General features: G+C 63.1%; 3 protein-coding genes across 5 annotated transcripts; 2 read left to right on the top strand and 1 right to left on the bottom strand.

Moving 5' to 3' along the window:
- Positions 1-102: 102 nt before the first annotated feature.
- HMG20B (high mobility group 20B) lies at positions 103-9164 on the bottom strand. Of its 3 annotated transcripts, none has more exons than XM_002190197.7 (11): positions 9032-9164; positions 6865-7130; positions 5587-5647; positions 4080-4179; positions 3636-3839; positions 3329-3449; positions 3177-3226; positions 2830-2905; positions 2440-2655; positions 1910-2042; positions 103-1236 (listed from the first exon to the last, which is right to left on the bottom strand). In XM_002190197.7, the coding sequence occupies exons 3-11, from the start codon at positions 5622-5624 to the stop codon at positions 1224-1226; spliced, it is 951 nt and encodes a 316-aa protein (XP_002190233.2). In that variant the 5' UTR covers positions 5625-5647; positions 6865-7130; positions 9032-9164; the 3' UTR covers positions 103-1223. The 3 variants fall into 3 exon arrangements, with proteins under 3 accessions (XP_002190233.2, XP_030112525.1, XP_072775435.1); XM_030256665.4 differs by having other exon boundaries at positions 6894-7130; XM_072919334.1 differs by lacking the exon at positions 9032-9164 and having other exon boundaries at positions 6856-6879.
- Positions 8767-18808, top strand: MFSD12 (major facilitator superfamily domain containing 12). The gene is made up of 10 exons (XM_030256660.4): positions 8767-9200; positions 13593-13803; positions 14615-14738; positions 14959-15156; positions 15359-15451; positions 15535-15627; positions 16330-16500; positions 16760-16854; positions 17526-17656; positions 18245-18808. The coding sequence occupies exons 1-10, from the start codon at positions 8912-8914 to the stop codon at positions 18337-18339; spliced, it is 1500 nt and encodes a 499-aa protein (XP_030112520.4). The 5' UTR covers positions 8767-8911; the 3' UTR covers positions 18340-18808.
- Positions 18809-19463: 655 nt separating this feature from the next.
- On the top strand, positions 19464-25012 carry LOC115490792 (GRAM domain-containing protein 2B). The gene is made up of 13 exons (XM_072919241.1): positions 19464-19642; positions 21300-21487; positions 22201-22363; positions 22437-22512; positions 22656-22883; positions 22979-23077; positions 23203-23274; positions 23351-23410; positions 23655-23718; positions 23911-24075; positions 24181-24283; positions 24496-24603; positions 24670-25012. Exons 1-13 carry the CDS (start codon positions 19464-19466, stop codon positions 24683-24685), a joined length of 1521 nt encoding a protein of 506 aa, XP_072775342.1. The 3' UTR covers positions 24686-25012.
- Positions 25013-25115: the final 103 nt, after the last annotated feature.

Here is a 25115-nt window from a genome sequence, read left to right as displayed (position 1 = left end):
CCCAGCTGGAGCTGGGGGCTGCACCCCCAGAACCACCCCAACAATCCAGCCCAGGAGCAGCTCCAGAGCTCCCACTGAGCACAAACACAAAGGGACCAGAGCGGATTTCTCCCACATTTATTTGCTCCCATCTCCATCCCCAGCCCAGCGGCAGCAGGAGATGGCAAATGGCAGATGCACAGCGCAGGCCCGGCAAGTGAGGGAGGGGTGGGAACACCCCAGTCCCCGTCAGACCCAGGGCCAGGCCCAGGCCCATGTAGTGCTAAGTAAGAAAATAAGACACTCTCTAATTACAGAGTCTGAGATTAATGACAGGCAGTCCCGGGGACACAAAGCCTGACCCCGGTTGCCAGCACAGTGGTCCCACAAGAGCAGGGGGGCTCAGGCAAAAGGGGCAGGAGGCAAAAGCCAGTGCAGCACACCCAGGGTACCCGCAAGCAGGAAAGGGTGGGTCACAACTCCCCTGCTACAGGAGTCCCCACCCTAGGACAAGGTGGGTCCCAGCTCCCCTCTTCCAGGGGTCCCCACCATGGGAGGGGGTCAGTCCCAACTCTCCTCTGCTCCCTTCCCCAGGAGGGGGCCACCGTTCCAGCTCCCCTCTGGCCTAAAGTTTTATTGCTTTCAGAAGCTCACTGCCTGGTCCCAGATATGGAAGGGAAGGAGGGTGACAGGGGCAGGGGCTGAAGGCACCCATCAAATAAAAGCTGAGGCAGGTGGTGGGAAGGAGCTGCCCTCATGCCCTTGCTGAGATGGGACCAAGAGGCTCCCAAGCTGGCCAGGGGACAGGAGGCAGCACCAGCACCAAGGGGTTCTCGGTCACCCCCAATTCCCCACAGCCCCAGTTCACCCTAAAGGGGTGTGTTCACTCCAGGCCAAAACCCACCAAAGCCCCCCTGCCTCAGTCAGGCTTCAGGGAGCCCCTGGTTGGCAGGCAGGGCTGGGGGACCCGGGGGAAAACCAGGAATGCTCACACCAATGCTGACCCTCTCCCAGCACTGCCCCAGCTGGGCTCTCAGCCCTGTCACCGCTTGTCCCCTGAAGCTGAAGGTCCCTGGAGCTTGTGCAGCTGTGGCTCAGGCGGTCAGGGCTGGGGGTCCTGGCTGCAGGAAGGTGCAAGGGGCAGGGGGAGCAGCCAGAGGCCCTGCAGAGACTGTCCCTTGAGTGAGCTCCAAGGGACAGGCCCGGGGCCCAGCCAGGTCCGGGGTCTGGAAGGACTGGTCCTCTCACAAGTGTTCACTGAGGAGGGAGAAAAGCACAGCTGAGTCACAGCATCCTACAATGGTTTGGATTGGAAGGAGTCCTAAAGCTCATCCAGCTCCTCCCTCTGCCATGGCAAGGGCACCTCCCACTGTCCCAGGGTGCTCCAAGCTCTGTCCAGCCTGGCCTTGGGCACTGCCAGGGATCCAGGGTGGGCACCCTGTGCCAGGGCCTGCCCACCCTGCCAGGAACAATTCCTGCCCAATCTCCCATCCAGCCCTGCCCTCTGGCAGTGGGAGCCATTCCCTGTGTCCTGTCCCTCCAGGCCTTGTCCCCAGTCCCTCTCCAGCTCTCCTGGAGCCCCTTCAGGCCCTGCCAGGGGCTCTGAGCTCTCCCTGGAGCTTCTCCTCTCCAGGAGAGCACCCCCAGCTCTCCCAGCCTGGCTCCAGAGCAGAGGAGCTCCAGCCCCTTCGTGGAGCATCTCTGTGGGCTTCCCTGGGCTTGCTACAACAGATCAGCAGCTTTGGACATGGAGACACCTCCTGAATTCAGGGACTTGGGCTTCCATCTCCCACAGCTCCCTGGAGCAGCTGCACCATCTCTGCCCATTTCTGCCCACACCTCTCCTGCTCAGCTCCCATGGCCACCAGCTGGAGCTCAGCCCTGCAGTGCCATGGCAGCACCTGTGCCACGGCCCCAGCCCTGCACTCACCTGGCAATCCGGGACAGGATCTCCTTGACACGCAGCACCAGCGGCTCGTGCTGCAGCGGGTTGCTCTCAATGGCACTGTGCAGTTTGGCCATGTAGAAGTCCAGGGTGCTCAGCGTTGGGGTCTCCCCAGTGCCTGTGAGGTGACAGCCCAGTGAGCAGGGCCAGCAGGGCCCCAGCCCAACCTGCTCATGCGCTGGGGACTGCAGAAGGGATCCCAGCACCAGATACAATCTCCTGCAGTGGCACAAGCCCAGGAACACAAGGATTTGGGCCAATCTGGGGTGCAGCTGTGTGTGTGGCTCCAGAGAAGGAGGAATCCCAGCCTGCCCTATCCCAGGACAGGGAAGCCAGCTGGCTGTCACATCCCTCCCTGGGCTTCTTGGACAGCTTCCCCAGCAGCAGATGGGCACTTATCACCACCCTACTGCTCCACAGTGCTGCCCTGCATGGGATGGGGGGACCCCTGAGTGCCCCTCTGCCCAGGCAGGGGTCCCAGCAGCTGGGGGGCTCCACAGCTGCCCCCAACTCACCGGGGATGGGGAGGGAGGCGAAGCTGGCAGTGAGGGCCTGCCGCACGGACTGGAGCTGCTGCTGCAGGGCCAGGGTCTGCCGCTCCTCCTGCACCAGCTCCTGCTCCAGCTTCTCCTTGGCGCAGTTCATGCTCTCCGTGTGCTTTTGCAGGATGGCATTCTGCTCCTCGAACTCCGTGTTCATCTTGCGCAGGCGCCGCAGCTCGGCCTCCCGGGCTGCAGGACAGCACCGTGTCCGTGGGGACAGACCCTGGACAACTCCCTCATCCCAAACCCAAAGCCAGGCCCACACACAGCTCTTCCAAGCAGCTCTGTGTCACCAGTGCCCAGGCTCCAGCCAGGACCTTGTCCCTCCACAAAGGCTTCCCAAGGACCCTCCACAGCCCCTACCCTTGTTTTGGTCCAAGAACTCCTCGGTGAAGATGGGCACATCGAAGGTGGAGAAGGTGTCGCTGCACTCACCAGCCTGAGACAAGAGGGAGGGGTTGGGCAGGGCTGAGCCCACCAGAGAGGACCCCAACACCTTGGGGTCGGGCTGATGAGGGCATTGGGACAGGGTGAGGGCTGGCCCTGTCTGGCAAGTGGGGACAGAGAATGGCTATGCTCTGCCTCCCACCCCTCCAGGAACCAGGGACTCACAGCCTCAGAACTCCCTCTGCCCACCCACACCTGCAGCCAGCCCAGCAGAGCGAGTGCCTCAGTTTCCCCACACACAGGTAGACCAGAGAGGGCCTTACCTTGTGCGGGTGCCCGTTGAGTAGGGTGTTCACAGCCACCGCGCCGTCCTCTGTAGGGGAGGAAGGAGGTCACCCCAGGGCCCAGCCTCGTGTCCCCAAAAGGCTCTGGCAGCACCTGGCTGGATTCTGAAGCCATTGCTCCCATAACCCACCTTTTTTGATCTTTTTCTCCTGGATCTTCTCCGTGCACATTTTGTAGGCCTCCGACTGCTGGTACTCCCGCAGCTCCTTCATGTACTGCTGCTTCTCCCGCTCCGCCTCGTCCAGGTACCGCTGTGGTGGGTCACAGAGGGGCCTCAGCCTGACCCAACCCAGCCTGCCGGGAGCTGCTGACCTCCCCCTGCCCAACTCCCACTCCCCAGTACTGGGCCCAGCACCTTTCTTGGAGCAAGCTCAGGGGTTTGGGGAGCAGGCTCTGGAGCTGCCCAGCCCTGGGGGGTCCCCACTGGGGGCCAGTACCTGCTTCTCTGAGAGCTGCAGTTTGCTCCACTCTGCTCCCAGCATCTTTGTGATCTCTGGGAAGGGCAGGTCAGGATGCTGTGTGCGAATCTGCTCGCGCCGCTCGTTCAGGAAGCGCACATAGCCCGTCACGGGGGCTTTGGGGCCATTGGGAAGGATCTTCTTCCTCTTCTTGCCCTTGGGCCAGCCCCTCTTCTTCACCGGCTGGCACCCATGGGGAAGGGACAGCCCATCAGGGATCAGAGCCATTGCATCAGTGGGACACAGGAGCAGCCCCTAGGCCCACCTGGGCCACACAGCCCTCAAGGCAAAGTCTGAGCCCCTCCCTGGCCCATGGCAACAGCCACAGACTCATTTTTTGGGCTGCTGCAGGGCAGGGGGAGGGGCAGGGGCAGCCCCACTCCCAGGGATGGTGTGAGAAGGGACACAGGCTCTGGGACTCACCTCCTCCTCCGGCTTCTCGCCGCCCACCCGCGCAGACTCTCCCTTCTCCTGTTTGATGGCCACCAGGAAGTTCCCATGCTGAGCCTTGCCCGTGGCATGTCTGCAACCAGAGCACTGTCAGAGAGGGCTGGGACACCACGGGGACCAACAATGACACATGCCCCAGCAGCGTGACCTCGCACCCCCTGAGTCACACAGCCCCAAACCCTGCACTGGCCATGGAGCCCTTCTTCCCATGAGGGGAGGCTACAGCAGTGGCACTGAAGCAGAGCCCAGCACTGTGAGCTACTGCTCTCCATTTATCATCCAGACAAGCCATCCTTGTGGTTAACTTAGGGGGCCCTTTCTGTAAGCCCCCAGCACAGAGCCTGACACTGCAGTGGTCCTTGTAGAAAAAGTGGGACAAGTCCTTCCACCAGGATCAGAGGCCAACCGGTGCCCTGAATGTGGGCCAACACCCCCACATTCACAAAAAGCCTTACAGGAAGGTGTGAGACCACCTCTTCTCCCAGCTCCTGGGGAAAAAGAACCCTCTGAGTTGTGCAGGGTCATGGCCAGCCCTTGGCTTTATCAGCTCCAAGAGCAATGTCCTCAGTGATGTCCACAGCATCATTGTGTTCGCCAGGAACACACTGATACCCTCCAGCACCAGAAGGATCACCCTCCTGCCTTGTGATCCAGATTCCTCTAATGCCTAAGAATGCTTTGAAAAGTAATCTCAGATAAGATTCCTCCTTAGCCAGTTCATTCTGGCATCCACATCCCTCCACCTCTGAGGCACTTCCCCATCTGCAAGTCAGGAAGGCCAAGGACAACTCAGGACAGCCCAAATCTCAGAGGAATTCAGGCCTTGCTGGTTCAGATCTCCCAATATGCTTAGAATCACAGAATCCTGGAATACCCTGAGCTGGGAGGGACCCCCAGGGATCATCAGCCCAGCCCCTGTCCCTGCACAGACCCCCCAACAGCCCCACCCCGAGCAGCCCTGAGAGCGCTGTCCAAACGCTCCTGCAGCTCTGGCAGCCTCGGGGCCGGGACCATTCCCTGGGGAGCCTGGGCAGTGCCAGCACCCTCGGGGGGAAGAACCTTTCCCTGAGCTCCATGCCAAGGCCTGGCACAGCTCCAGCCCTTGCTGGGCTCCAGGAGCTGTCCCAGAGCAGAGCTCAGCCCCTGCCCCTCTGCCTCCCCTCGGGAGGAGCTGCAGCCCCCGAGGAGCCTCCCCTCATCTCCTGTGCTCCAGCTGAACCAGCCAAGTGCCCTCAGCTGCTCCTCAGACCTTCCCCAGCTCCGTGTCCCTCCTTGGGACACTCTCCAACAGCTTTGGATCCTTCTTGTGGTGCCCAAAGTGCCCCCAGCACTGGAGCTGAGGCTGCCCCAGTGCAGAGCACAGTGGGACAATCCTTCCTCAGCACACACAGATCACCCCCAAGGCTTGGAAGGGGGTGAGTTTCTGCTGCTCTTTCGCCAAGGGTGGCCCGAGGAGGTTGTGGCAGGTGGTGGCACTTACAGCAGGGCGGCAGGCGGCTGCTTGGTGCTGTGGGCCATGGGCAGAGGTCTTGGTCAGCACCCTGGGGACAGAGCACAGTTGGCACTGTCATCAAGTTATGGTGCCCACCGGGGTCCCCCTGCTGAAACCCCCCTTGGAGGTGTCTCCCTCGTGGGGAAATCACAGGACCCCTCCCCGAACAGCATCTCCTCCCCTGCCAGCTCCTTACAGGCATCCCCACACGCTCTCCCCACAGGATTCCCCACACGCTCCCCCCACAGGATTCCCCACACGCTCCCCCCATAGGATTCCCCACACTCTCTTCCCCCACAGGATTCCCCACACGCTCCCCCCACAGGACTCCCCACACGCTCCCCCCACAGGACTCCCCACACGCTCCCCCCATAGGATTCCCCACACGCTCCCCCCCCAGAATCCCCCACACGCTCCCCCACAGGATTCCCCACACGTTCTCCCCACAGGATTCCCCACACGCTCCCCCATAGGATTCCCCACACGCTCCCCCCACAGGATTCCCCACACGCTCCCCCCACAGGATTCCCCACACGCTCCCCCCACAGTCTCTCCCCCCAAGATACCCCCACAGGATTCCCCACACGCTCTCCCCACAGGATTCCCCACACGCTCCCCACAGAACTCCCCACACGCTCTCCCCATAGGATCCCCTACACGCTCCCCCCATAGGATTCCCCACACGCTCTCCCCATAGGATCCCCTACACGCTCCCCCCATAGGATCCCCTACACGCTCTCCCCATAGGATTCCCCACACGCTCCCCCCATAGGATTCCCCACACGCTCCCCCCACAGGATCCCCCACACGCTCCCCCCATAGGATCCCCCACACGCTCCCCCCATAGGATTCCCCACACGCTCCCCCCACAGGATCCCCCACACGCTCCCCCCACAGGATTCCCCACACGCTCCCTCCATAGGATCCCCCCGCACGCTCTCCCCACAGGATCCCCCACACGCTCTCCCCACAGGACTCCCCACACGCTCTCCCCACACGCTCTCCCGCCAAGATACCCCCACAGGATTCCCCACACGCTCTCCCCACAGGATTCCCCACACGCTCCCCCACAGGACTCCCCACAGGCTCTCCCGCCAAGATACCCCCACAGGACTCCCCACAGGACTCCCCACACGCTCTCCCCACAGGATTCCCACCAAGATACCCCCACAGGACTCCCCACACGCTCCCCCCCTAGGATTCCCCACACTCTCTCCCCACAGGACCCCCCACACGCCCCCCCGGCCCCCCCCTCACGGGTCCCACCGTCCGGACCCGCCGCCGCCGCGGCTCACCTGACCACGCCCCTCTATTATTATGCAAATGAGGCTCCCGCCGCACCGCCGCCGATTGGCCGCTCGGCGCCGACTCGCCGAGCGCAGCCAGCCGCGGGTTGGCTGAATGCGATTACGTCAGAGGGAAGCGGCGGAAGGGGAATCGGGGCTGGCGGGCGCGGCGCGCGCGCGCTGCCGGAGGCCTGACCAATCAGCAGCCAGAGTGGGGACGAGGAAGTGTTGTGGACAGGGCAGCGCCTTAAAGGGGCAACGACAAACAGGTGGGGACGCTCCTGTGGCCCTCTGTGGGCAGCGCTTTAAAGGGGCAACGCCATGGCGGCGTCCCACCGCGCCGCCCCATTCCGGTGGCTCCAGTGTCTTCCCATCGCTCCCAGTAACCAGTGCCCACCGCGGGGCTGAGCCACTGGTTCGGCTACCCTGCTCCACCGCTCCCTCAATCCCAGTACCCACCCAGCAGGGGGTACCCATGACACCGGTACTTATCCTAGAGTCCCAGTGATCCCAGTACTGCCCCAACACTGCTTCCTGTCACCCCAGTACAGCCCATACTAGTTCCAGTGACCCCATTAAATACACACTGGGAGGTCTCCCACGACCTCCAGTCTGCTCCCAGTGTCTCCATTATTCACACAGCTGGGGATCCCTATGATGCCTGTAGTCACCACAGAGTCCCAGTGGCCCTAATACTCCTCTCTAGAGGGTCTCAGTGCCCCCAGTACTGCTATACTGGTCCCAGTGACAACAGTACCTACTCAACAGGAGCTCCCAGCTGCCCAAGTAAGCCCACACTACTCTCAGTCACACCAGTATTCACCCAGCAGGGGTGTCCCATGACTCCAGTAACCACCCCAGAGTCCCAGTGACCCCACACTGTCCCCAGCAACCCCAGTGGGGCCCATAATGGCCCCGGGCACATCATTACCCAGAAGGTCCCAGTCACCCCAGTACCCCCACACCCCTACTAACCCCAGTGCCCATCCAAGCAGAGGGTCCCTATGACATCTGTAGTCATCCCAGCGTCCCAGTGACTCCCAGCTGACTGGTTCCAGTGCCCACAATCCTTGTACCCTCACTCCTGTAGTCTGACACCCCCCACAAGGTGCATACTGGAGTATTGGGGTGACTGGGAGCAGTGTGATGGTGGACTGGGATCACTGGAACTCAGGCACCTGCAGGCATCATGGGGACCCCTCACTTGGATAGCAGGGTTGCTGGAGCAGTGAGGATGTGCTGGTGTCACTGGAATTCTGGGGTGCCTACTGGCAGCATGGGGACCATCCCCTTGCTTAAGGTGGGCACTGAGGTCACTGGGAGCAGTGTGGAGGTACTGGAGTGACTGGGACATTCCCTCGTGGGTAATGGGACTGTTACAGGCAGCGCTGGTGTGACTGGGAGCAGTGTGAGAGTAACACTGCTGCAACTGGGAGCAGCATGGGGACATTACTGGTGTGACTGGGAGCAGTAAGGGGACAGCATTGATGTCACTGGGAGCAGTGCAGGGGTGATACTGGTGTGACTGGGAGCAGTATGGGGGCAACAATGGTGTGACTGGGAGCAGTGCCATGGTACTGGTGTGACTGGGAGCGATACAGGGCCGGTACTGGTGTGCCTGGGAACGGCGCGGGGTAGCTGTGATGTGTCTGGGAGCAGTGTGGGGACAGCAGTGGAGTGCCATGGGATCGGGGCGGGGATGGCACTGGTGTAACTGGGCACTCACCCGCTGTGCAGGCATCCCCGGTGTAACTGGTGTAACCGGTCACTCACCGGCTGTACGGACACCCCCGGTGTAGCCGGTCACTCACCGGTTGTACAGACACCCCGGTGTAACCGGGCGCTCCCGTCCCGCCCCCCGCCGCCCGGGGCCGCCCCGCCCAGGACGGACCCCCGGGGGATGCGGGGATCGGCGGACCGGCCGGTCCCTCCCTGTCCCCGCCATCTCCTCCCTCCGCGTCCCTCCCCGTTCCCTCCCATCGCTGGCGGTCCCTCCCGCCGCTGTCCCCGCGGGCTCAGGCCGGGCCATGGCCGATCCGCCGCGGTCTCCGCCGGTCCCGGGCCCGGCGCTGCCGCTGCGGGCGCGGCTGAGCTTCGCGTGCGGGCACTTCCTGAACGACGCGTGCTCGGCGCTGTGGTTCACCTACCTGCTGCCCTTCCTGCACGCCGTGCTGGGCTACGGGCACGGCGCGGCCGGCGGGCTGCTCCTGGCCGGCCAGGCGGCCGACGGGCTCTGCACGCCGCTGCTCGGCTTCGAGGCCGACCGGGCCCACGGCTGCGGCCGCTGCGGGCGCAGGAAGGGCTGGCACCTGGCCGGTGGGTGCGGCACCGGGAGCTGTGATGGGGGGAGCCGGGTGGAGAGGGCTGACCCCGGGAGAGCATTTCTGGGGTGTCCTGAGTGGGCGACATCCGAGGGGGGAGATTTACTGCGGTGCTGTAAGTAGAGCTTTCCGTGTGTGGATGTTGCAGAGCCTTTCTGGGATGCTCTAAGTGAAGAGGATGGCCCCGGGGGAGACTTGCTGGGGTGTCTGTGTTGGGGGACATCCAGAGCCCTTCTAGGATGCTCTAAGTGGAGAGGGGTGGCCCGAGGGACCCTATTTTGTTGGTGTCTCGGGTGAAAATGGGTGGCCCCAAGTGGCCTTTCTGCGCTGGCTGGAATGGAAATGAATGGCCATAGGGAGCCTTTCTGGGGTGCCTTGGGTGGGACACACTGCTGGGGTGCCAAAGATAAGAGACAGGTAACCCTGAGGGATTTTGGTTACGGGAGGGGAGGAGTATGGTTGTGAGGGAGACCTTCTGGGGTGCTCTGGGTTGGGGGCACCTGGGGGAGCCTTTTTGGGATGCTCTAAGTGGAGAGGATGGCTCTGGGGGCACCTTTCTAGGGTGTCCTCAGGACACCAGGGAGTGACCGAGGGTGCCTATCTAAGGTGACATGTGAAAATGGGTGACCCTGGGGGAGATTTTCAGGGATGCTGGGGCTGGGAGACACCCTCCTGGGGTGCCCAGAAGGGAGACGTGTGGCCACAGGCAGCATTTCTGAGGTGCCCTGAGTGAGAACTACCCAGGGGAACCTTTCTGGGATGCCCTAAGAAGGGATGACCATGGAAGAACCTTTCTAGGATGCCCGGGGAGGGGGACAGTGGGGGTTGGCCCCAAGCAGCTCTGCTGGGGGGACATGGGTGGGGGACACTCTGCTGGGGACTCTGGGGGGACATGAAGGAGCCCCTCTGGGATACAGGATCAGCCCCAGGGTGCCTTTCTGGGGTGCCCTGGAAGAGGGGAGCAAGTCCAAGGGTGCCTTTCTGGGTTGGGGGATCAGCCTTGGGGGTTCCCTGGAGCAGGGAGGAACCAGGGTGGCTTGTGGCGTGGAGGTCTCCCTGAAGGTGTGGGAGCCTTTCTGGGGAGGGGGACCACCATGTGGCAGTGAGGTGGGGACAGGGTCCCCCCAGCTGGAGAGGGGCAGCCCCAGGGGTGAGCAGAAGGGAGCCCTGGGGTGGAAGGGAGCAGCTCTTCCATGGAAGGGAGGGCTGCCCTGGGGGCTCTTGGGGCTCTGCCCCTATGGAAGGTGAAGGGGCTCTGGTATGTGCCCTGCGTGACAGGATATGGGTCTGGGGTGCCTTGTGAGGAGGGGATAGCCTGGGGAGGTGCCTTTTTGGGATCCCCAGCAGCAGCAAGGTGGTGACAGAGTTGCTCCATGTCTAGGGGACAGTGGGATGCTGAGCCTGGATGGGGAAGGTGCACCATGGTATCCCTGTCCTGTCTGGGGGCTCCCCACTGTCCCTCAGGCTATGTGTGTGTGCGTGGCAGTGAGCTGAGGTGAGAGCCACGTGCTCAGACCTTGGAGATACAGCAAAACCAAGTAAAAACCATCAGTAAAATCTGGGCTTTCCCAAAAGCCCAGGTGCTTCCTGAGCAGCTCTCAGTGTACCCGGGGTGGGGACCCTATGGTGTGGGGCTGTGCACCCCGGGGCCAGCAGTGGGGTACAGCCATGGGATGCACAGGAGGCTCTGGCTCACAGGAGTTATTGACAGGTTTGTCTTGCATTCTGCCCTAGGTCAACAAATGCAATGGAGTGCAGGGGCTGGTGGGGACCCATGTGTCGAGGTCCCTCTCTGAGGGGACAGTGTGGTGTAGAGAGGGGACAGCATGGCCTGAAGAGGGGTCCTTGGTGCCGTGACTGGTGCAGGGGCTGCACATCCTGCTTAGCTGGCACTGGGGACGGGGCCACTGATAACAGCCCTCGGTAACATCGGGCACTGCCTCGCCCAGAGCACACCCGTGGGGAGGGAGGACGGTTGCAGTGTGGCTCCTCTTATCTTGATCCCAAATTTATCTCGACCGATGCTTTGTGCAACCCAACGGCAGCCTGATAAGGCGTCTGACCTCGCCAGAGCTTGGCTTGGTGAGTCAGGGAGAATGCTGGCGGGGCAGCTTCACCCCTGCTTCAGCCTCAGCCACATCGGCACCCTGGATTTGGGGAAGTGGCCGGAGCTGTTTCCTCCCCCTGCTCCAGCCGGGTGCTAACTCAGGCTTTGCAGGGAGCAGAGCACAGCCCGGGGCAGGCTGCAGCAGGCACCAGGCTGTTTTCCAGGCCTGTTCTCCTTATTCCCAAGGCTGGGGGATTCCCCGGCGCCCACCTTGGCTGACCACAGAGTCAGTGGGTTTGCCACCACCACACAGCGGTGGTGACAAACCCACCGGATCCGGCTGCGCCGGGGCCACTGGGCTCCCTGGATCACGCTGCAGCGAGGGGTGTTGTTGTGTGGGAGCGGGGGTGTCTCGTCCGGTGGCAAACCCGTGCTCAGATCAGAGGAAACGCTGTGGAACCGCAGCCTCGGGGCGGGGGAGACACCACGAGTTGCTATCATGGCATCTTCCCACCGCCCCGGGGCTCCCCACCGGCGGTCCCGGCTGTCCCTGCCTGCTTGCCAGCTCTTTCATGGGATCCAGCTTCCTGAAGCAGGGGGGAGGAAGGGTGAGCGGCTCTTTGCTGCCTGTCTCAGCCTGTCTGGCAGTGCTGTTCCAGAATACCTGCCCCGGGCGCCTGTGCTGAGCAGCTGGGTGTTCTCATGACTGCCCCGCAGGGCCAGAGATGAGAAGCTGGGCCTTTGGTGCCATGGGGTGCTGCAGGCAGGGCAGAATGGTCTTGGCTGCTCTCCTTTGGCCCTGCATGGGAGAGCAGGGCGTCCTCAGGCCCCTCTGACCCAGTGCAGCCACTCCTGGCACTTGGGGTACGTGGCTATTGGGGTGCAGCCCTGTGCCAGACGGGCACAGCTCCTTGGGGTGGCCAGTGGGGTGACCCTGGTGGTGGACACTGCCTGTCCTGAGGCACCACGAGGAGGAGGTGACACTCCTGTGGTTGTGCAGGTGGCGATGGTTCCAGGGTGGGCACAGGAGCAGCCCTGGAGGCTGCAGCAGCCGGGTCCCACAGCTCCTGCCCCAGCGCTCCCCTGGGAACCCTCACAGCCCAACAGGGTTGCAGAGCCCGACCCTGTGGGGCCCTGGGACCCTCACCCCTCATCTGGGCCCAGCTAAACCCCAGGGAACAGAGAGGATCTGGGCTGGTTTGAGCCCTCATGGACCTTCCCATGCCTGTGGTTTGTTTGGGGCACAGCACCACATGTGCCTGAGTCCCCTGTCCTCCAGAGGTCCTGGAGCACCAAAGCTGAGCACTGTGAGCCAGTGTGGGGACCCAGCACGTCTTGGTGGGATGGATGGGGCTGGGCTGGGATTGTCACTGCTCCCCTTGGCTTTGCCCTGGCCTGCATGGCTGTGCTGTGGAGTAGCAAGGAGGAGGAGGAGGAGGAGGAATTCCCCTTCATGGGTGGGAGGAAGAGGAATCACTCATGAGGAAGAGAGGTTCTTGCAAAGTGGAGAGGGTACCTTGGGGACCTGGCAAAGCAGGTTCCCCTCAGCTGTAGGAACAACTCTTCATCGGCACACAGTGAAGCTGAGGACATGTAGGACAGTACAGGGGGACATGTGGGACAGGACACCAGGCTCTGCATTGGGGCCTGGGGGTCTGTGGAGCCGCTTGGCAGGTAAATTCTCTAACTTTGGGAAAGGGGAGGGCGAGGCCAAGCTGGCCTGTGTGCCCCACGCAGGGCCCCTATGTGCAGCGTCCCCAGGCTGCGTCCCTGTGGCTGTCTCGCCACAGCAAAGCGAGGAGCCTGGCTCTGGTGTCCCTGACTCAGTGGGCCCTTCCCGGAGCCCCCGTGGCTCTGTGTCACCCTGTCATGCTGTGGGTGATGTCTGTGAGTGTGGTGGAAGCACAGCTCTCCCTGCCAGCCCCATGGGAGAGGGGACATGGGAGAGCCCTCCCAGCCTAGGGGTGCCGTATCATCACGGGCAGGCAGCAGGGAGGGGTTATCTGACTGGATATCTGCACCTGGGGACAGCCAGAACCTCCTGGTGTCTGTGGGTGTGACACTGAGGGTCTGTCATGGTGTCTTGAGGGGACAGAGCAGTACTAGTGCTGTGCTGGGGAACGACCTTGATTGGGGGGTGTCTGTCTGGGCTGGGTGCCACATTCCCTGTGCAGGATGGGCTGAGGGGGTGTCTGGAGCTCCACGTGTCTCATCTGTCGGGGGAAGGAGCCTCCCTCCCTCCCCAGCTCTGGGGTAGAACCTGTCCTGGAGAGGGCTGTGTGTGTCACATTGGAGTCCCAGCCAAGTGTGCAGCCTCTCACTGCTCCACTCTCTCCCCAGGCACCACCTGTGTCCTCGTGTCCTTTCCCTTTGTCTTCAGCCCCTGCCTGGCCTGCAGAGACAGCACTCCACAATGGGCAGCCTTCATCTACTACCTCCCCTTCATCATCATCTTCCAGTTTGGGTGGGCAGCCACACAGGTGTCCCACCTGGCTCTCATCCCTGAGCTGGTGAGCAGTGACCATGGGAAGGTGGAGCTCACGGCTTTCAGGTGAGCACAGCCACACCTGGAGGTCACCTGGGCCTGGGGGAGCTGCCCTGGGTCCCATCACTGTGTGACAGGAGGACCCTGGGTGCTGTGACACACCAGACACTCTTGGCATGGCAGGACAAGGACTGGGCCACGTGGGTGTCCTGTGGGATTTGCCAAAGGACTCTGGTCCTGGGTTAGTGACCCAAAGCCTTTGGTGCCAGGAGGGAATGTCTTGATGGCAGGGATGTCAGTGACACAGCCCGTGGGACACTTCCCTGAGCTGGGGACACTTCTCCTTTGGGAATGGACGGTGGCATTTAGGGTGGCATTAGGGACAGTCCCTCCCAGATGCCCTCAAGGAGAGCTGGACACAGCTCTGGGTACTGTTCTGGAGGTGAGATGTCTCCAGGGCCAGGTGGGCAGTGCACTTGGCTCATCTCTGTCAGGACTGGGATGTGGGATGGGATGTTTATTCCATGGAGCAGGGTGAGCAGGGAGGATTTGGGGTAACCGTGGGTCCAAGTGGTCCCATTCTGGGGTACTGGGTCAGGCAGCTCCTGGCATCCTTGAAGCAGAGGTGAGCTGTGCCTGGAGGGGGAACAGACTGACCTGTAGGGAGCTTGGTTTCCTCCAGTCGTGCCCCGAGGCTTGGGCTGGGCACACTGGGAATTGCAGCATTAAGGCTGAGGCCTGGCCAGGTGCCTTGTGCCCTCTGGGGTGCAGAGGCTGTAGCACATCCGGCTCGGAGGGCAGCTGTGGGCAGTGGTGTCCTGCTGTGCTGTCCCCATGCCTATCCCTCTGCATCACCCCAAGGTTTCCTTCTGCTCAGGTATGCCTTCACTGTCATGGCCAACATCACTGTGTACGGCCTGACCTGGCTCCTGCTGAACTTCCAGACGGACCAGCCCGACCACATGGAGCACCTGGGCCCACAGGACATACCTGTGTTTCGGGTGAGTGGCAAAGCACAGTCCCTGGGGTTCCCTCTTCCCATGGCTCAGCTGGGGAGGTACTGGAGGGAGTCAGGGGACAGTGCCATAAAACCTCACCAAGTGGGCCAGAGCCACGCTGAGCCCTCCGTGGGGTTTGGACCTGCCTCCTTACCCTCCAGACTGCTGGGGGGCTGGTGGTGGGCTGCTCCCACTGCTGTGCTCACCCCCACTGCCTCACCAGAACTTGGCCCTCATTGTGGTGGGGCTGGGGGCCGTGTTCTCCCTCATCTTCCACCTGGGCACCAAGGAGAAGCCGTACCCACCAGGGGGGCTACCCGAGTCAGCGGAGAGCACCCCGCTGCTGCACAAGGAGCCCTCGGGCCCCCCACGCCCACTGCTGCTCTGGAAGGACTGGCTGCTGGAGCCCTCCTTCTACCAGGTATGGCTGGGCAGGGCTGCCCTGGCCTGGGCTGCTGCCGCGGGGCTTGCCTAGGAGCGGGTGGGGATGGAGAGGGGAGCTGTTCTGGGCACCATCCACCCCCTCAGAGGGGCCATCCTCTTGCTGCTGGGCACCTGTGCCATGACAGCTGGGCAGGGCAGGTCCTTCCCACAGGCTGAGCCCTGGCCCTGTCCCCTCCCAGGTCGCAGTGCTCTACATGGCTACCCGCCTCATCGTCAACCTGTCCCAGACCTACATCGCCATGTACCTGACCAACTCACTGCTGCTCTCCAAGGTGGGTCAAGGCAGCTCCAGGGCTGCATGAGAAGGTGTCCTGGTGTGGCCTGGGGCTCATCTCCCTGTCCTTGTCCCTTGCAGAAGTACATTGCCACCATTCCCCTAGTGATGTACGTCAGTGGGTTCCTCTCCTCGTTCCTCATGAAACCTGTGAACAAATGGATTGGTCGGAATGTGAGTCCAGGGTGCTGGAGAGGTTGGAGTTTGACCCCAGGAGAGCACCAGGGGCCAAATCCTGGCTGTGAGCAAAGCTCCTGGCACACCTGAGCTGGGGAGCAGAGACCCCTCATGGACCCTCTGTCAACAACCACCCACTGCAGCATAAGTCCTGCTGGGACTGGGTGTGGTGGGCAGGGATGGGATCTGGGTCCTACTGGGATTGGGGGTGGTGGGCAGGAATGGTGGCAGGGGCCTGTCTTGTACATCTCTCAGGCGGGGGAAGGCAATGCTGGCCCAGAGTTACCATGTCCATGCGTGTCTGACTGGACTGCAGAGCCCTGTGGTGCCCATCAGGGACAGAGCTGGGGTCTGGTTACACTGGCCAGGGTGGGCACACAGTCTGCAATGCCAGCAGGAGGGACCTGCTCCCCTAGTGTGTCCCCTCCATGCTGTTGGGTGCCAGCGGAGTGTCCCCTGCCCTCACAGACACACTTCCACAACTCTGACTGGGGCTCAACCCTTGGGCTGCAGAACAGCCTGGAGCATGGCAAGGACCTGCTTTTGGGGTCTCCTTGTTTAAACACAGCTGGGACAGAGCCAGGGCTGTTCCTCATGGGTCCTGGGCAATGCTGGCCTCGTGCCCTCCCTGCTTGCTCCTCCCTCACCAAGTGCCAGCTGATGTTTGAACTTCCCCTTCTCCCTCTGTCCCCATCACAGCTGACTTACTTTGTGGGCATCCTGATGGTCCTGGCCTTTGCCTCCTGGGTAGCCCTGGTCAGGCCAATAGGAGATGAGATCTACGGGCTGGCGGTGCTGCTCGGGGCCGGCTCAGCCACCATCCTGGTCACTTCCCTGTCTATGACTGCAGATCTCATCGGCACCAACACGGTACGGCCGCTGCTCCTGCTGGGATGGAGTGGGGGTCATGGCAGGCACAGCAGCCACGGTCTGGAGTGGGCACTGCTCAGGGTTAGGGGTGGAGACGCTGGGAGGGGGCTCTGCTGGGCCCCGTGTGCTGTGCTGCTGTGCTGCAGTGAGGGCTCTGCCCATGAGAGGGCACACGGCGCGGCTCGGCGCCTCTTAGCACGGCTCGGCGCCTCTTAGCACGGCTCGGCGCGGCTCAGCCCGCTTCCCTCTCCTCCCACAGCACAGCAGCGCGTTTGTGTACGGTGCCATGAGCTTCACGGACAAGATGGCCAATGGCCTGGCTGTGATGCTGATTCAGAACCTGCACCCCTGCCCGTAAGTGTCTCTGCAGAGCTGGGACCCCCATCGCTTGGGGGCCATGAGGGAATATTCCAGGCTTAGAGCAAGAGACATGGGAGGGAACCAGCTTGGATTTGTAGACTCCCACAATGGTTTGGATTGGAAAGGACCTTAAAGCTCATCTCCTTCCACCTCCTGCCACGGGCAGGGACACTCTCCACTACACCAGGTTGCTCCAAGCCCTGTCCAACCTGGGCTAGAAGACTTCCAGGGATGGGGCAGCCACAGCTGCTCTGGGCACCCTGTGCCAGGGCCTGCCCACCCTCAAAGGGAATAATTCTTTCCCAATATCCCATCTAACCCTGCCCTGTGGTAGTAAGCAGCTATTCCTCCTTGTCCTGCCCCCCCATCTCTTGTCCCCAGTCCCTCTCCAGCTCTCCTGGAGCCCCTTTAGGCACTGGAAGGGTCTCTGAGGTCTCCCTGGAGGCTTCTTTTGTCCAGCTCTAATTTGCCTTAAACCCTTCTTCACCTTCTCCCCTGGCCTTGGACGAGGGCCCAAGCCATACCCTGGGGATATCCTTGCCCTGGGCCTTCCCCTCACATCCCAGTGGAAACCAGTCCTGAGTCTGAGTGAGGATGTGGGACCATTGCCCATAGCCTGGGACCCCAGTCGTGGCTCCAAACCACATCCCTGCCTGTCCTCACAGGACTGAGCTGTGCTGCCCCGCCTGTGTCGACTTCTACCGCTGGGTCATGGTGCTGGTCACTGGTGGCATCGCTGTCACCGCTGTCACCACACTCTGCTCCATCATGGTGTGGCCCATCCGGATCCACTACCGTGAGTGGGGCTGAGGGCTTGGGGGCAGCGCAGGGTGTGTGGGGCTGGGTGGGGGCACTGGGAGCCCTGTGGTCAGTGCTAGCCTGGGCTAAAGCCACAGTGTCTTTGCAGATGGCCCCAGTGGGGCAGCGGTGGGAGCACTGTCGTTACTGGGCTGGCTTGTGGCCATGCTTGCAGGGGAACCCTCACAGTAGGACACAGGACAGGGTCACTGTCTCACTTCCCTGCTGCCTGCAGAGAGGGGCTATGTTTGCTTGCTGTGCCCTTCTGGGGGGCAGCACCCCCCTGGCCTGGTTATGGCCACGCTGGCCCTGGGGCTCCAAGGGGTGGCAGCAAATGTGGGGGACTATGGGGTGACCTTTGACAGGCTGAGTAGCCAGCAGTCCTGCTCGGTGTCTGCTCTGCCTCTCGGCGTGCCAGTGCCTCGCTGTGGGTTGGGGGAACAGGACAGACCCCTTGTGCTGCTTGGGGCCATGTTGGGTTATGCCCTTGGTGCTAGCAGAAGAGTCCAGGACGACCAGGCCAGCACATGAGGGTCACCACACGCTGCCATCTCTCCTGACCTGTCCCTTCCTCCTCTTCCTCCAGGTGCTGTCAGCCTGCAGGGGCTGAGCAGCACAAGGACTCCTGAAAGCAGCAGCACTGAGGGAGAGAGCCAGAGCGGCGCCTTCAACGTCAACTGAGCGGGGCTGTGTGCTCGGGGCTGTGTCCTCAGGGCGGGTTCCTCAGGGCTGTGTCCTCAGGGCGGTGTCCTCAGGGCTGTGTCCTCAGGGCTGTGTCCTCAGGGCGGTGTCCTCGGGGCTGTGTCCTCGGGGCGGTGTCCTCAGGGCTGTGTCCTCGGCCACCATGCCCTGGGCCACCGCTGCACCACACTCCGAGTCCGGCGGGTGCCCTGCACTGGAGGCACCGGACTCTGGGGAGGGGGTGACCCCGTCTCCTCGCACTGGACTCACATTCCCACCCTGACCCCGTGTCCCCGCTTGGGCTCTGCTGTCCCGACCCCGCCGGGCCGATGAAGGCTGTCCCAGGTGCGGTGTCACCGGTGCAGGGTCACCTGTCACCTCCCACCTGCACAATGAACACTAGAAGGGCCTAGGCCAGGCCGGGGCAGCCTCACAAGAGGGCGGCGCTGGGCCCGAGGTTTTAACCTGCTTTTGTAAGGTCAATACGTACAAACGGCACTTTAAAAAGAAGAAGGAGAAAAAAAAAAAAACCAACCGCGGCTGGCGACCCCGGGACGGGGGTGGGCTCCGCTGCGGGGTGCGGGAGGCAGAGCGGGGCTGGAGCGGGTTTGGGTGCCCGGGCTGAGGGACGCCCTGAGGGGCGGGGGGGGGCGGGAGCCCTCATCGGCCATGGCGGCCCCGCCCTCAGCGGCCATGGCGGCCCCGCCCTCAGCGGCCATGGCGGCCCCGCCCTCAGCGGCCACGGCGGCCCCGCCCTCAGCGGCCACGGCGGTCCCGCCCTCAGCGGCCATGGCGGCCCCGCCCTCAGCGGCCATGGCGGCCCCGCCCTCAGCGGCCATCACGGCCCCGCCCTCAGCGGACATGGCGGCCCCGCCCTCAGCGGACATGGCGGCCCCGCCCTCAGCGGACATGGCGGCCCTGCCCTCAGGGCCATGGCGGCCCCGCCCTCAGCGGCCATGGCGGCCCCGCCCTCAGCGGCCATGGCGGCCCCGCCCTCAGCGGCCACGGCGGCTCCGCCCTCAGTGGACATGGCGGCCCCGCCCTCAGCGGCCATGGCGGCCCCGCCCTCAGTGGACATGGCGGCCCCGCCCTCAGCGGCCACGGCGGCTCCGCCCTCAGTGGACATGGCGGCCCCGCCCTCAGTGGACATGGCGGCTCCGCCCTCCGTGGCGGAGCGGAGCGCGGGCAGCGCTGCGGATACGCGATTGGTCAGTGTGCGGCACCGCCCCCCGCCGGACAGCCAATGGGAGCGGCCCGCGCGCGGCGGGGGCGGGGACTGCGAGGGGAGAGAGAGAGTGAGAAAGTGTGATTGTGTGAGAGTGAGTGTGAGTGTGTGTGTGAGTGTGAGTGTGTGTGTGTGTGTGTGTGAGTGTAACAGTGTGAGTGTGTGTGTGTGAGTGTGAGTGTGTGTGTGAATGTGAGTGTGTGTGTGAATGTGAGTGTGTGAGTGTGAGAGAGTGAGTGTGTGTGAGAGTGATTGTGAGAGTGTGAGAGAGTGAGTGTGTGTGAGAGTGAGTGTGAGAGTGTGAGTGTGAGAGAGTGAGTGTGTGTGAGAGTGAGTGTGTGTGTGAGTGTGAGTGAGAGTGTGTGTGAGTGTGAGAGTGAGTGTGAGAGAGTGTCAGTGTCAGTGTGTGAGTGTCAGAGAGTAAGAGAGTGTGAGTGACTGTGTGAGAGTGAGTGTGAATGAGTGTGTGATTGTGTGAGTGACAGTGTGAGTGACTGTGTGTGACAGTGTGTGAGTGTGAGAGTGACAGTGAGTGTGAGTGTGTGAGTGTGAGAGTGATTGTGAGTGACAGAGTGTGAGTGTGAGGGTGATTGTGAGTGACAGAGTGTGAGTATGTGTGAGTGACAGTGTGTGACAATGAGTGTGTGTGTGTATGTGAGTGTGTGACTGAGTGTGTGTGACAGTGACAGTGTGAGTGTGTGTGAGTGTGTCTGTGTGAGTGTGAGAGTGAGAAATTGTGTGTGACAGTGTGTGAGTGTGAGACAGTGAGTGTGTGTGCAACAGTGAGTGTGAGTGTGAGTCTCAGTGTGTGAGTGAATGTGACACTGATAGTGTGTGTGAGTGGCAGTGACAGTGTATGTGTGTGAGTGAGAGTGTGTCTGTGTGTGTGACAGTGAGTGTGTGTGTGAGTGTGAGAGTGAATGAGTGTGTGTGAGTGAGTGTGTGACAGTGAGAGTGTGTGTGTGAATATGAGTATGTGTGTGTGTCTGTGTGTGTGTCTGTGTGTGTGTGTGTCTGTGTGTCTCTGTGTCTCTGTGTGTGTCTGTGTGTGTGTCTGTGTGTGTGTGTGTGTCTGTGTCTCTGTGTCTCTGTGTCTCTGTGTGTGTGTGTCCATAGCTGACACGTATGTGATCCCGTGTTTGTGTCCCTGGGTGTCCGTGCTGTGTGTGCCCCCGTGTGTGCAGGGATGTGCTGAGTGCCCGGGGCTGTGGGCGGGCGGCTGTTGGGGGTTATCCCATAGCCCATGGGATGGTTTGGGCTGGGAGGGACCTCAGAGCCACCCGGTGCCACCCCTGCCATGGCAGGGACACCTCCCACTGTCCCAGGCTGCTCCAAGCCCTGCCCAGCCTGGCCTTGGGCACTGCCAGGGATCCAGGGTGGGCACCCTGTGCCAGGGCCTGCCCACCCTGCCAGGGAACAATTCCTGCCCAATCTCCCATCCAGCCCTGCCCTCTGGCAGTGGGAGCCATTCCCTGTGTCCTGTCCCTCCAGGCCTTGTCCCCAGTCCCTCTCCAGCTCTCCTGGAGCCCCTTCAGGCCCTGCCAGGGGCTCTGAGCTCTCCCTGGAGCTTCTCCTCTCCAGGGGAGCACCCCCAGCTCTCCCAGCCTGGCTCCAGAGCAGGGGTTCTCCATGTCCTGTTCCTGCACACTCCGCTCCGTGTGTGCCTCTGGGTGGGCTGTGGCTGTGGGGTCCCCATGGGGGCTCTGGGGCCGTGTGTGGGCTGAGGGGGGTGCAGGGAGCCGGGCTGGGGCTCCCCACGAACCTGCCGCGGCCGCCCGGCCCCGCCCGCTGCCCTTCCTCGGGAGGAGGAGGAGGAGGAAGAGGAGGAGGAGGAGGAGGTGGCAGCGGAGCAGGAACGGCTCTGGAAGCAGCGGCAGCGGGACAGCTCCGACGGGACGGGGGCCCCGCTGTGCCCCCCGGCAGGTACCGCGTGGGGCCGGCCCGGGACGGGGTTGTGGGGCCGCGCGTGGGTCTGGGGCCGCGCGTGGGTCTGGGGCTGCAGCCGCCCTCCCGTCCGCCCTGGAGCCAGACCGGCTACACTGTCCCAGCACCGCACCCCCAGCCCGGGGAGCGCTTTCCCCGTCACCCCCGGAACAGGGGTGACCCCTTCCCCGTCACCCGCCAGAACAGGGGTCACCCCTTCCCCGTCACCCATCGGAACAGGGGTCACCCCTTCCCCGTCACCCGCCAGAACAGGGGTCACCTCTTCCCCGTCACCCCCCGGAACAGGGGTCACCCCTTCCCCATCACCCGCCAGAACAGGGGTCACCCCTTCCCCGTCACCCCCCAGAACAGGGGTCACCCCTTCCCCGTCACCCCCCGGAACAGGGGTCACCCCTTCCCCGTCACCCGCCGGAACAGGGGTCACCCCTTCCCCGTCACCCCCCGGAATAGGGGTCACCCCTTCCCCATCACCCCCCGGAACAGGGTCACCCCTTCCCCGTCACCCCCCAGAACAGGGGTCACCCCTTCCCCCTCACCCCAGCCCCTGCTGCCCACGCGGGTCGCAGCCAGGACAAAGCATGGCACGGGAAAAGGGGTCACAAAAGCAGGTGAGCTCTGCTGTCCCGGTCCCGGCCCCGTGTCCTCCCCTGTGGAGGGACGGGTTGGTGACACTGGGATCTGCTGTGCTGCAGGAACAGACCGTTCCCACAAGCTGCCCCATCTCTCCCGGCTCTCGGAGCCATCCCTCATGCCGGGGAGGCTGAGGCGCAGCAGGCGGGAGGTGCTGGGGGAGAAGCAGTGGCGGAGCCTGGAGGAGAGGGGAAGTGCCCAGCTGGAGCAGCCCAAGCTCACCAGGTGGGTGCTGCCCCTCCCAGCCCCACTTCCCACCTGTGCCCCTCCAGTCACCCCCTCCGATGCCTCCCTCCAGATCCAGAACCTATGAGTCCTCCTGCAAGGAGACAGAGCAGGCGGCCACGGGCAGGCAGGGACCCCCATCCCCCTCGGTGAGTCTTGGGGTACCGGAGCTGAGGAGCAGGACCCCAGCCCCGGCCTCATGGGCTCGGCTGGGCGCTCTTTTGGGCCGGGAACCGAGGGAGAGCTCGTCCCGGTTCCGATGCAGACGTGGTGATGGAGCAGGGGGCTGCAGGGTGCCCGCAGTGCCAGGGGCTGCCCTGATCACCAACCCCCCGACCTCCCGCAGCTGAGCAAGCAGGACAGCAGCTACCGCCGGGTTTTCGGGGGGCTGGCCGAGCAGGACGCGCTGCTGGGCTGCTTCTCGTGCGCCTGGCAGAGAGAAATGCCCTACCACGGACGCCTCTACGTGTCCTCCCGCCACATCTGCTTCCACTCCAGCCTCCTGCTCAAGGACATCAAGGTGGGGCTGGAGCGGCCGTGGGGCTGGCGGGGCAGGCAGGGGCACAGGTGGCAGCTGGAACACGGTGACACAGCCTGTCCCCTGCCCTGGCACAGGCCGTGGTCCCTGTCGCCTCCATCTCAGCCCTCAAGAAGACCAACACGGCGCTGCTGGTGCCCAACGCAATCAGCATCCGCACGGCCAAGGGGGAAAAGGTGAGAGGGGGACAGTGCTGGGGCAGCCTCACCTATGGCTGTCTGCGGTGTCTCGGTCCCCGGGGGCTCTGGGCCGTGCCCGAGGGGGCAGCTCTGGCACAAATCCCCTTCTCGCTCCCCGGCAGTTCCTCTTTGTGGCGCTGCGCCAGCGAGAGGCCACGTACCAACTCCTGAGGTCGGTGTGCAAACACCTGCAGGTACGTGGGGATGGGATGGGCAGGGAGGCTCCATCCATCCATTGCAGGACACCTCCCTTCCTCTCTCCTTGTCCAGGACAGCGGCCAGAGCCCTCGAGACTCAGCGAGCTGGGAGGAAACCCTTGGGAAATCTCAGGTAAGGCCAGGGAATGGAGGGCAGGAGGGTACAACGGGAGTGGTCCTTGCCCTCTGGATGGGGTGGGTTGGTGCAGTGGCCCCTGGGAAGGTGTGGGGGAAAACATGAAAAGCCCCAGCCTGAGGCAGCACAGACCCCAGGACCCTCCCTGGGGTGGGTGGGTCACTCACCACCACCTGTGGGTGCCACAGTGGGGCAGGTGCCTTGAGGGCACACATCATGACTGAGGCTTGTCCTCTTCCAGATGTCGAGCCAGTCAGCCCCGGAGCAGAGCACCCCGGAGCCCAACAGCCTCCAGGAAGCCCTGGGTGAGTGGCCACCCCGCTGCTCTGCTCGCCTGCTCACAGCCCTGCCCGTGTCCCTGCCCGTGTCTGTGCCCCACTGGCAGCTCTGGGCTCTGCGTGGAGCTGGGGGGACCGTGCGGCCCTCGCCCCCCATCCAGCATCCCCAGAGTTCCAGGGAGTGCAGGATCGACTCTTTGTGGCCCCGTGTGCCCCCAGGACACCTAGACCGCTCCCTGGGGCATTCATCGAGTGTCTCCCGGTCACCTGCAGATGAGCCGAACCTGAGATCAAGGCAAGCGGAGGATGAGGATGGCGAGGTGGCCCTGCTGGTTCCCCGCAGCAGCGAATGGGTGCCCTCAGCAAAGACACATGGCCTCTGGGGTGGGTCAGGGGGTTCGGGATGGAGGAGAATGATCCTGGGGGTTTACACCCTGGCAGAGCTGAGCACGGACTCTCAGTGCCACTAGCACTGCTTTGTCCTGACAGGGCGACCCCACGCCGTGCTCTGTGCCTGGGCCACTGCACTTTGGTCCCGGATAAACCCCCAGCTGAGCTCTCTCAACATCATCATCATCATCTACCTGCTGCTGTGAGTCCCCAGGACCCGCTCACAGCCCCAGTCCCCATCCCTACTGCCACAGCCTCTCCAGGGTGGCACGGGCAGGCTGGGGTCCCTCAGACCCCCATCCCCAGGGCGAGCACACAGGGGCCTGCCCATGGCACTGCTCCTTGCCCCATGTGGCCACCCTGTGCCCCATGTGGCCACCCTGTGCCCCCTGGCTGACGCTGGCCTGTCCTCAGCATGGTGGCCTTGCTGCTGTCCTCGGGGTACATCGGCCTGCGCATCGCGGAGCTGGAGCAGCAGTTGTCCTTCGCAGGGGCTGGGCCAGACCTCAACCTGTCACAGCAGTGAGTGGGGGGCATGGGGGGGTCTCTGTCCCCAGCAGAGACTCCTCCTCACCCTGCTCCCCCCAGGTACAAGACAACGTGAGGCCACCGAGGACGATGACCAGAGCTCCAGCCAGAGCTTCCTTGGCCTTTTGGGGCAGGGCTGTCACCAAGTGCCTCCCAGCTCCCCACCATGCCTGGGACACCCACAGGCTGAGGCTCCATCTCTCCTGTCTGCCCACCCTGAGCAGCAGCAGAAGAGACCCAGGGAGCTGCTGGTGGGGCAGAGAGCAGGGAATCAGCTGGAGTCAGCACCAGCCCCAGCCAGCCCTCCCTGCCCAGAGAGAGCAGAGAGAGGGGACAAGCCCCCAGCAAGGCAGGGGCACAGAGAATAGAATTATCTATTAATAAAGATTAATAAAAAACACTATTATATTAATACTTATTATTTTCTGGGCCAGATGCCATAGGATGAGCATGAACCAGCCCCCCATGCACCCCCTGCTTTCCAGAACAGGAGCAGGGGCTTTGAC

Source organism: Taeniopygia guttata, chromosome 28, assembly GCF_048771995.1.
Source record: "Taeniopygia guttata chromosome 28, bTaeGut7.mat, whole genome shotgun sequence".
NCBI classification, from domain to species: Eukaryota; Metazoa; Chordata; class Aves; order Passeriformes; family Estrildidae; genus Taeniopygia; species Taeniopygia guttata.
The sequence above is the reverse complement of the archived record's forward strand: the minus strand, read 5'-3'. Positions and strand labels throughout refer to the sequence as shown.